The 12,793-nt window shown below is 35.6% G+C and overlaps 1 protein-coding gene across 1 annotated transcript; it reads left to right on the plus strand.

Annotated features, from left to right (window-relative positions):
• The first annotated feature begins 203 nt into the window (after positions 1-203).
• Positions 204-8,754, plus strand: LOC135225277 (histidine-rich glycoprotein-like). The gene is made up of 7 exons (XM_064264608.1): positions 204-221; positions 2,280-2,463; positions 5,324-5,478; positions 5,773-5,916; positions 7,261-7,413; positions 7,769-8,357; positions 8,612-8,754. The coding sequence occupies exons 1-7, from the start codon at positions 204-206 to the stop codon at positions 8,752-8,754; spliced, it is 1,386 nt and encodes a 461-aa protein (XP_064120678.1).
• Positions 8,755-12,793: the final 4,039 nt, after the last annotated feature.

Below are 12,793 nucleotides of genomic sequence, written 5' to 3' on the forward strand. Positions count from 1 at the left end.
GAGAGAGAGAAAAACACGATTTTGCAAAGCACAAGGCGTTAGGCAAATCTGGAAGCCTTCATCGCGCTTGGTGTAACGTCAGGAAAATGCAAGAGCCAACGTCAGGTATATAACCTGAAAACGCGGCAGAGGACGTCAGTGGCGGCCTGATCCTCCTCTCAGCGAAGACCTCCACAGCTGGAGGTTCCTGAACCACCATAAGAATGACCGGCGCAGCTTGGGTAAGGAATCTCTTTCTCAATGAAGCTTCTCGCTTAAAATCTTTTCCATTGTTTTGATGCATAATGTCCCATTTTCTCTTCACTATCTTTCTTGCTTTTCTTTGTAATTCAGTCCTTCCTTCACAATCTTTACTCCCAGTTGCATAGATTTCCATAAACATTTAACCCACAACAAGTGTTACCATCTTTTTACAATTCTTGACGAAATATCCCGCTGAGAATTATCCCTCACTTGAAGACTTGCAGTGGGGCTCCGAAGAGAACAAATTAATTTTCAAATATGAACTTCCAAGCTATACCAGAAAATCTCGTTCTTGAACTTCTGGTAATTCCAAGGTTTTTATAGCCTATGCGCATTAATTTGTTAACTACATTATTTCAAAGGAGTCATAATGATTCTTCTTAATCGCCATTTAATTACATTCAACGACATTCAACTGTTAAATAGATTTATTCTAATAGCATATACAAAGAAAATATAATCGACTATAGTTTTTTAAAAGAAAATTTTGATAGGAATAAATTTCAGGCTAAGAACGTGTAAACTTGCCATATTTATTTTAAAGAAATATGTAAAACTACCGATTTTAAGTTGGGTATTTAAGCACGGTCCTTAAAATAACAAAAATAAACGCTAGTTGTTTTCCATTTAGACCCTATATAGATCAAGTAAATAGCATAACATATGTCAAGAAAGCTCTTTACGGAAGTTGACGGCATTTTCAACTACTAGCATGATCCTTTATTACAATGCTTTTATCCTATTATATATATATATATATATATATATATATATATATATATATATATATATATATATATACAGGGTGGGCCAAAAGTAGCCTCACAGTTAAAACAGAATAAAAAAAATAATTTATTAAACGCATAAAATTATTTTTCAGACATGAATAAGTGGCATATTTAAGAATGAGTGACATGAAAAGGATAAAAATAAGTAGCATGTATTAATGGCACAGTATTAATTTTCTATTGAAGAGTACTTTGAATGAGAAACAGTTCATGAAGTAACTGTGAGGCTACTTTTGGCCCACCTGTATATGTAAAATAACTGAATCAAAAAAGTTTGGAACGTGATAAATGCATAAATAAGGTATAAGCCACGAAGGAAAGATAAATTCGTTGTTTATCTTTCCTTTGTGGCTTATACCTTTATATATATATATATATATATATATATATATATATATATATATATATATATATATATATATATATATATATATATAAATAAAGGTATAAGCCACGAAGGAAAGATAAACAACGAGAAAGTGAATATAGGATATATATATATATATATATATATATATATATATATATATATATATATATATATATATATATATATATATAAAGGTATAAGCCACGAAGGAAAGATAAACAACGGAATTTATCTTTCCTTCGTGGCTTATACCTTTATATATATATATATATATATATATATATATATATATATATATATATATATATATATATATATATATATATATGCATATATACATAATCATATCTACATACGTATATATATACATATATAGTATTGTAACCTTTTTATACTATGCACCAGTCATTTGGAACATGTGATAGACGAAAACGGTCAGTACCATATACTCTGTTTCTTTTGCTTTGAAATCACATAAAAGCGTGATGTAAAAAAAAAAATCACAGAGTATCAATCGTAGCTAAACTCTGTTTATAATTCTTTAGGATGTCAAACTGTCAGGATATATATACTGTGCTTCATTCTTCCACAGTGATACACCTGCATATATATATATATATATATATATATATATATATATATATATATATATATATATATTCCAACACTCTCTCCCTCTCCAATTATCTATTGTAAACATATTTCCTTCGTCAATAAAAAATAGACATTATCTGGCTCATGCACGTAACAGCAACAAATTCCCGTATCAGTACATAGGAATTTACCGACTAGGTATATCATTTAGAACAACGTCTGCAGTGAAAAAGAATCCGCTGAAAACATCAACTTATATCCCTGCTTGTCATCGGGTCCTGCAGATAAAAGCCGCCCTTTTGGCGGTGGCACTGGCGACAGCAACGGGGAATCTAAAAGGGGAGCCGGAGGACCTTGACGTCGCAGGAGTCAGCGTCTTCCAGGACCTTGCAGAAATCGACCTCCTGCCGGAAGAGAGTCAGCAAGTTTCCGCTGTCGCCACAGCTGATCTCCAAACTGCAGCTACAGGTAAGGGTGGCCGTGGAAATGATTCATTTATTTATTCATAAAATAATGGAACAATGATTTTCTTTTAAATATTCTCTGAAGAAACTAACATATAATAATTAAGTAAGAGAACTACAAACGAAAAGTAAACAAACACATGAAAATATATACTATCATAATTAAGTCATGTATTAACATGCGAACAATGTTATATAAAACCTGAAGGTATTGAATTGAATTTGTAAAATAAAAAATAAAAAAAAAATGGATACCATGTAACGAAAAATACTACTTCAAGGATTTACATACGAGGGACTTAACCGCTCGGATCTTGGTTCCATATTATACAAAAGCTCACGGAAAAATGTTTACAAAGCCCCTGCAATAATTCTAAAGAGAATATTGCCAAGGTAAACAGTGGGCTAAAACCTTAATACCGCTTTTTTCTATACGTTTTAACTCAGAATCAATCGTCAAAAACTTCACTAACCTCGCTGTTTACTCAGTCAACTTCACTCAATGTTTGGTCGTCAGGGCATACAGGGTGGGTGACACGTGAGGACGAATGGACCGTGGTACAAGATACAATAAAAGAGAATGAGATGAATATAGTGAGATAAAAAAAGAAAGAAATAAAAGTCCATATATATGGCCACAATTTTATGATTATCTCCAACAATGAAATAGGAAACTACGACCGAGGCTCAACATATGAAACGATATGTTGTATCCCGAAACTGCGTCATTCATTCGACAAAATGCCGCACTTTAGTGGGAGTAATAATCGCAAATTATGATCATTTTTCCATTTGCAAATTAACAATTCGTTTTTACCTCACTTTAAAATGGACTCCAATCCACCAGGAAAGAATTAAGTTTTATTATCTTCACGAATAGACCCCAAACAATAACATGAAACGGCAGGAAAAATTGTGGTTGCTAGCCTAATGTTCGGTCGGAAAATGATCACCAAAGGAGGATAAAGCTGCAAGACTTAACTATTCCCAAAACAATCTAAATTCATACGTACAACTGAAGTATGATCTACGATCTTGAAGCGAGACATATAAACAAAATTGTGAAAGATTTTCTTCCTGTGAGGTTCCAAAGTGATATAATCGCTTTTATCTGATGAACATTGTGAATTTCCCTAGACGGATAATACGTATTTACTGAAACTATAAAGACTACGGATAATCTCCTGCGAAGTGTCTTACCCATAACATAATTAGAATTGACTCATTTTACTTTTATAGTCAAACCTGAGTTACGCTTTATTTCAAAATGTCTCCCAATGCTGTTCATTCTAAAATTACTTTAAATCAATGCGTAACCACAATGAAAAAAACCAACCGAGATAGAACAGTCTATTGCAACAAAGTTATTGAATTCCTAAAGGAAATTAATTTTCCCAAGAGGTTTCGGAAGATTAAAAAACTATTTTCTCAGGAAAAATCAGACCTACATAACAAAATAAGATTCAGTTCTCCAATACAATATCCATACCACAAAACAATATTGCTACCTGAATCATGAGGTATGTAAAGCTCTCTTATTATGTCATATCACCCAAATTGCAAAGCTATAAAATGCAGGCAATGAGTGGGAATATTGGGCGATGCTAATAAAAGATATTGCAGTCGAAAAGCCAGACTTTTTCGTAGGTTTCAAAAAGCAATAACATCTGGCTGTAAATTGTGATGTGATCTGAGTGTCCTTGATTAGCAATAGCCAACCATGCGCCTGTCATGATGTTATATCAAACAAGCACCTTACCTGACGTCTTTTAATGTCTGGAGACAAAGGTTTAACAAAGCGCCAAATATCAGCAACTACAGCAAAAGATCGGGACCGTATGTCATCCCTTTAAAGCCCATAAGGAGACTTCAATTTTGCAATTAGCATAGACAAAATATTTACTACATGATGTAAAATCCAACGACAAGGTGATAAAAGATAGAAGATAACGTGCTCTTTTGGATAAGCAGATAGTAGTGCCGTCTATGCAACATCTGCTTACTGGCAAGCTGAATTTACAATCTCATTCAAGAAATTATATTAATCTAAGTGCAAAATAAGGTATACTAATGAAATATAATTCAAACTGATTGAAGCATTCTAGCCATTTCAAGGGAAAAGAAAATTTCACTCTATGATTGTGCTGTTTTGCCCTCTTGACGCAAAAATGATATATATATATATATATATATATATATATATATATACTATATATATTATATACACATATACATATATGATTGTTATATCGTAAACTTAAGTTACTAATTCTACCAGTTAGGTTATCAATAGCGTCGTTAAACAAACAGTTAATAAATAATTTTTAATTGATAACCATTTCGACTTGCTTAGGGCCCTCTCTCTGCCATGTACCATTCTCGAATCTTGCCAAGTACGATTTGGACACCTCATTCACACCATTTATAAGACAAAAAATAAAGTAAAAACAACAGAAGCAATAATGCAAGGTACAATACAACTGACATGAAAAGAAGTCTTGGAATTGAATTGCGTTGAGAGAAGCCATCATGAGGAAATCAAGACAGACAGAACGCAATAAAAGAGAAAACACATAAATCATGTCAAATACAGGGTTGAACGCCCAGTGCCACTGAACAACAGCGATTTAATTATGATGATTACCTGATTGCATCGCCTAAAACATCATCATACCCAACCCAAAGATATTTTAATTAGCGTCATTACATGTTTTAAACTTCAGCTGAAAAATACAATAATTACAATGTCTGGAATGCTATTTCCTTAATTTCCAGGTAGAAAGTCAACCGGAAGAGGGAAAAAATGATGCTAACCCAATTACCCATCAGCCGTAGGATAAAAAATAAGTTTTCTTTTTCCTCAGGATACGGGAAGGGGGGCCACAAGGCGCACAAGGGCCACAAGGGCTACAAAGGCAGCCATCACGAAAAGAAAGGCTACAAAGGGCACAAGGGCCACAAGGCTGAGAAGGGTCACAAAGGGCATCACTACGGCGATCATGGAAAAGCTCACAAGAAGGTATGAGAACATGTTAGTGACTCTTTACGTGTTTGTGTATTTATGTGCATGTGCTTATATGTGCACACACACACATATATATACATACATATATATATTACATATATATATATATATATATATATTATATATATATATATATATATATATATATATTATTGAGAGAGAGAGAGGAGAGAGATGAGAGAGAGAGAGAGAGAGAGAGAGAGAGAGAGAGACTGCACTCGTGTAAAAAAAACATTAAAAGGAATTTTGACCCCTGAATTCCACCGAACCTTATTTATCTGCCCACAGGGATACCATGACAAGGGAGGTAAGAAATACAAGGGGCATCACCACAAGGCCAAGTACCATGGAGACGAGCACAAGGGCAAGAAGGGCAAGAAAGGCCATAAATACGGCGATAAAGGTCACCACAAGAAAGGTCATAAGCATAAGGTGAGGTTTTTGTGTTTCTACAAAGAGGAACCTAGGATCCATTGTTCTTTTCATTTTAAAAATGATGACTATATTGATAACAGAAGCAACGATAATCCAAGAGCACAAGGCTTTCCTTCCTTAAAAACGACTTTGACCATTTCAATTGTTCTCTAAGTCACTGCAAAGTTTACATGCAATCTCTTTGAAATGTTTCAAGTGGTTAATCAACGCTTCAATATTCCTTATTAAAAAAACATTAATGCCACAATAACTCTCAAATTTAAAATTACGTTAACATTTTATAGCGCAAAGACACTTAATTTATATATGGAAAGATAAGCATATAATTACATTGCATTCCCATCTACCTTTCCTACAATTTACCAGACCTAAGTGAACAACCACCTCACACAAATCCCTGAGCATTTTCTAAACGCTTTCTAATTTGAGTCAGAACAGTACAAACTTCTCCCAGAACAATTAACTGAATGGGACTGTCGATGGTGTCTAAAGTTAGGCCATTGACACAAACTACTCGCCCACTTTTTTTTTTTCCACCTCACTAACGAACAGGTAAGAAATCAATTCGGTGGATCTAATTCCGTCCGGATTTCACAGTCACTCTTCAGTTCTCTCACTTTCTTTTTAACTGCAGCTCCATCCTCTTTTGTCAAGTCATTCGGATACTTCCACTGCCACCAGCCATGACGATGGCAGCTTTATTTTTAAAGACAAGAGACGCCCCTTGAAAAACAACGGCCATTATAAAAGTCTAACATTAGATTTTTCTACTACAAAGTGTTTATATGACATTAGTTTCCATGGCCAGCAATACTTACTTTATAGCTGGTATGCAGATATTCAGTATACATTCCATCTCACAACATCCTACACAAAAGCACACAAGTACACACACACACACAAACACACACACTCATAATCGTTCCTCCTTCCAAACATGAACATAGGGTTAATGCAATCTACCAGCTAGAGAATTAACAGAGCACAAATCTCGGCAATTATTACGCAAAAAGTTCCCAATACGCCTTCTTTGTCCAAAAGTCACATACCTATCTCCCTCGAAATCCAGTCAATTGTTCTCAGCCCCTAAAGCCACCTTTCCTACAATTTTCCCAGAAAACCACTCATAGGTTTGTGTACAATCCTGCTCATAAACAGAACAACAGAAGAAAAAAATACAGTCAAACAACGGACAAAATCATAAACATGCTGGAGGTGACGACTAATGTAGCTTTTTCATCAAAATTAAGAATTCATTCTTAATTTACTGTGGCTAGTGTAACCATATACTAGGATGTATTCTATGTGACAAATACAACCATACCCCGCGAATCCTTACAGGGCCACAAAGACGTGTATCATAAGGAGGAGTATCACCACCACAAGAAATTCTACGATGACGGCGACAAGAAGAAATATCATAGTAAATATGATGACTTCGACAAATACTTCAAGGCCCACAAAGGAAAAGACCATAAAGGAGAACATTACAAGGTAGGATATGTTGTTTCATATTCTTAGTATTGTTTTCAGTAGTAGTACACTGGTATAATCATTTACAGCTCTCACCGTAAGAAAAATTCATAAGCTCCATAATAGCAGCTCATCCACTGCGCCATGTATCGTTTTCTTGTGTTTTCTAGTTTAAATCATAATACTACGTCCTCTAGCACAAGCAGAATTCAGCTCAATGAAATCTGCCTGTATGAAAACTTGGCCCAATAAATAATAACAAATTTTCCCTTGGTTACAGTATCTACTATATAGCTCAAATTAGGTTTCACCAATGAATGAATAAGATATCAATCTTTGCATTTGATTAAACTGATTTGACGCTGTCACTTGGCAGGGAGGAAAGCACCACGACAAGCACGGCAAAAAGGGTCACCACGAGAAGGGCAAGTACCACGATGACCACAAAGGCCACAAAGGTGACTACGGCAAAAAGGGCCACTACGGTCATAAGAGCTCCTACGACAAGAAGGGGGGACACAAAGGCGACTACGGGCATCACGAACACAAAGGCCACGACGATCATGGGTATGGTCACGATGACCACGGCCACGGATACGGACATGACGACCACCATGGAGGTTATGGCCACGATGACCATGGGCATGGTTACGGCCACGATGACCACGGGCATGGTTATGGGCATGACGATCACCATGGAGGGTATGGACACGATGACCATGGACATGGCCACGACGATCACCATGGGGGGTACGGCCACGACGATCACCACGGTCATGATGATCACCATGGCCATGGGTATGGGCATGATGATCACGGGCACGGCTATGGCCATGACGATCATGGGCACGGGTACGGCCACGACGATCACCATGGAGGCTATGGCCACGACGATCATCATGGACATGGCTATGGCCATGATGATCATCATGGTCACGGGTATGGGCACGACGACCACCACGGAGGTAAGTCATTCAGTGACATGAATCCCATAAGTTAAATGTATTTCCATAACTTTCTCATGAAAAACGTTTACCCCATTTCTGATTTTTTAAATGATAAATACGAATCAGATGGCAATAAAATAATTTACCAAGTGGTCGCATCAAGTTCAAAATCAAGAAATTGCATAAAATCAATTACAAAGAAACAATGTCAAGAAGTCAATTGTATAAGTGCTGCCATTTGAGACTTAACCCTCTTTTGCTTTCCTCTGCAGGGTATGGGCATGACGATCACCACGGGTACCACTCGAACCCCAAACCTGTGACCGTGGCAACGTACAATGCCAAGAAGCAGGATCCTGTGCCTGTTTACGTCCCTGCCTCAAAATCTTCTGCTGGATATGCGACATACTATTAACCTACGTGAAATTCTTTCCAACACATTTCTCTTCACAAAAATGTTTCCAATTTAAACCAACCATATCAACTTTTCTACTTTTCTCTGCTAAGCTTACCATATTTCCCTTTCCTAAGTACGCAACAAATTAACCTTGTTAAACTACCGCAGCATCCGATGATTCTGTCAGTACTCCGCTTTCTTTTACCTGACTCCTCTATTATGTCTTCTTTTCGTGCCTTTTTACATCTCCGTTGAGAACAAAACAATTCGAAAGGTGGGAGAAGTATTGTCCTAAAATCTGGAAGTTACTTCTCCGCAATTTTCTCCAAAAGTTTTCGAGGAACTTTTTTCCAGTAGGAAGTTGAACCTCGCTCTTCGTCACTTATTGTCTGGGCCGCAATTTTGTCAAATTGAATCACTCTGCAGGGAAAAAGATTGATTTGAAAGAGGTAAAAATTTACTGTTGGGACCCAAAAGTCTTTACAGAAATACAGGCATTTAAGACCGAGAGAGGGAGACGCATCTTTCTATTTTTTCAAATAATATCTCTTGGTTATACCATAATCCATTCTCTTAATCCAGTTGGATAATATTGAGCCACTTCTCATGGCGACTGCCTTTTACTGAATTCCGTCTTTCTTCAGATTTAGTCACTTTTGATAACGTCTCTCATTTCGATCATCCATAGCTTCCTTATTTTCACTCTTTCTTATACCAGCTCTCTTCCTTGTATCATGACTTATCAATAAGTTCTCATAGTGATCTCCCACCTTCTTTAGTCATACCATCCCACTTCTTTAGCTTGACTGATTGTTCAGAAGATTTAGTAACAAAATGAGACTGTACAACATTTTTACTTTATAGGCAGAATCTCCTCGTCTTCACTCCTGACATTTTTGGGTTAACAGTTATGTTTCTTTTTCATTTTTCAAGATTAACATCACCCCCACCAACAAAGACTTGCAAATGTTTATAAATACTTTCCCCTCCTTTTATGTGACTGGAGTTGTTGTAGCCCTACCTGGCATATTTATACATATGAGATTAGAAAAGTCCGCATTTAAAAAAAAATAATCCATAAAAATATACGTCACTGGTTTGCTGTAAATATATATTGTATGCATTTTGTTAATTACAACAGTTGAATGTTTTCTTTTGTTTTTCATACCTTCAGGTGATACCATGTTTAATGACTTAAAAATTACCTCGTGAAAAAATCTGCAACATACTGTCTAAATCATTAACTGCATTGGTTCTTGATGACTCACAGACTTCTAAGATCTGTTGTATATATCAGTAAAGCCTGAAAGTAGTCTGTAAGCAATTAACAACATCTAAAATATGTAAGGATAAAACAAAACATTTTTGAAAACGAATGTAATTATGGAGGGGTGATATTATATTCTTCGATAAGAATCCCGATTTGCGAGGAAAGGACACACGTCAACCCAAAACTGAATAGGCTGTGTAGTTAAAAAGATCCAACACAATATTTATTCAGTCAGATTTTTATAGGAAGTTACCATAACATGTTCAAAAATACTTTAATACAATAAAATCAAATAAAACAATATGCTCCAATAAAAATAATAACAATAAAAATGTACTAAAAAGGGGTGGAGGGGGGAGCACAATATCACTAACTAAACAACCAAATCCATCCATGAAAAGTGGATGGTGTCCGACCGAGTGGAAAATTATATTTACGTTCTACTGGACTCCATTTGTTCTCTTTTCCCTCCATCATATTCATAGCAATATCCCATTTTTACCTTTCCACAAATCGAGCAACAAGCTCAGTTCTGCTCTACACGAAATAAGTAGCATTCACATACCCGTGGAATTGCTTTCTCGAATTTTGACACTCATAGAAATTAACTTAAACCAAAGAATTTCAAGAAATAAATTTTACATAATTAATAAATTAATTACATATTGAGGTTTCCCGAAGAATCTTCTCCGTAAATTGTTCCTGACAATTTTCTTTAAATTCCATACACACGCACTACACAAACAAACAAGGAGACATACAAGTGGACAGCATGCAGTCCTGAACAGTTCATCAACAATGCAGAAAAGGCCAAGAATATAATAAGGTTGGGAGGAACAGAAGTCATTTGTGTCCAATGAAATGGAAAATTATTCCAAAACATGAGTGTCCACAGCCGATAAACCCCTGAGACTTGCTCTCTCTCTCTCTCTCTCTCTCTCTCTCTCTCTCTCTCTCTCTCTAATAATAATATATAAATATATATATAATATATATATATATATATACATACATACATACATAACATATATAATATTATATAATATATATATATAATATATATATATTACATATATATATATATAATTTATATATATATATATATCATATATATATATATATATACATACATACATACCATATATATATATATATACATACACATATATATATTTATAATATATATATATATAGAGAGAGAGAGAGAGAGAGAGAGAGAGACGAGAGAGAGAGAGAGAGAGACCTTTCACTTACAAGCAGAGGACGCAAAAGGAAATAACACAATTCAACAAGAATCAGAGAGATGCACGCAAACCGGGAAATTAAAACATAGGCAGTTTAGACAATATACTAATGATTTTATTCAATCTATGACATTCGATAAGCCTACGAATATTGCCTATCGTCAACGACCTCAACAAAATAACCAAAGGCGTTATAAAACTGTTGCTTGAAAAGATTTATGGTCAACGTCAAATTCGAAAAGAGAAAATAACAAGGTCGAATAAACACAAGTTATAAACTAAAGGCAAACCTTACTCTTCAAACTCACAAATAATTTCACCCTCCAAACCTGAATCATTCTTAATTGTTCCAACAACCATTACACAGAAACACACACACAGCTGACCGCAATATTCTACACAATTTCATATATCCTCTTCAAGTGAGACAATTCAATTTCATGAGTCCGTTTTATTTAATGCATCTTTCTCAACCATTAGTGGAGCGTTACTATTGTAGTCAACATCAAACTCAGGCTATCAGGTTCTCCTCAGATGTCTAAAAAGGAAATTCTCAGATGTCTAAAAAGGAAAATATCACATATTTTGCCGTGGTAGCCAGGGATGACATCTTCATGAACTCTTCTACTGGCAGCAGAATTTTGTTGTCCGTAATTCCCTTTTGAAACTTTAAACTTTCATGTCATCTCTACGAGAAATAAGAAATCTATCCATATCCATGATTTCTTACATTATACTTTTAAAAGTGGTTACGTCGGAATCGAAAATGTTAAAAAAGCTATTTAAACGCAAAGAACCAATCTTCACCAGCGCTCGATGCTTTTTGATGATCTTAGAGGCAAAAAGTTTCCTTATATAAATGACCTCGGCAGTCACTGACATCCAAATAAGAGATTAATCTATGGTAACAGCGTATCCTTGAACCTTGGTTATTCTCTAGACCTTCCTTGGGTACACCAGTTTCCCTGGACTGGAAGACAATAAATAGCATATGCTTTTCAACCGTCAGTTGCGATACGCAAACATCACTTGTAAAGTTGAATCAACACTGAAATATGTACTAGTATGTGACGGCTTTTTTTCACAGTTGAGCTGGCAGATGTAGTCGCAGCGCGCAGTGAAGTTAAGCTCTGAACGCTAGAAAAAAAGAAATAAGTAAAAAATGTGCAAACGAGTTTTCTTTACATCGTATAATCAAGTACACTGAAAATAGACCTATCTTTCGTAAGCCTCGGTATAATGCTGTATGAGCCGCGGCTCATGAAACTTTACCCATAGCCCGGTGGTGGCCTGGCCTATATCGTTGCCAGATACACGATTATAGCTAATTTTAAACTTAAATTAAAAAAATACTACTGAGGCTAAAGGGATGCAATTTAGTATGTGTGATGATTATCATACTAATTTGCAGCCCTCTAGCCTGAGTAGTTTTTAGGATCTGGGGGCGGACAGACAAAGCCGGAACAATAGCTTTCTTTTCAGAAAACTAAAAAACTTACCTGGACAAGTGGATACTGCTCGCTACTGATCTCTAAATCCATAG

The sequence above is a fragment of the Macrobrachium nipponense genome, chromosome 13 (genome assembly GCF_015104395.2).
Source record: "Macrobrachium nipponense isolate FS-2020 chromosome 13, ASM1510439v2, whole genome shotgun sequence".
NCBI lineage: Eukaryota > Metazoa > Arthropoda > Malacostraca > Decapoda > Palaemonidae > Macrobrachium > Macrobrachium nipponense.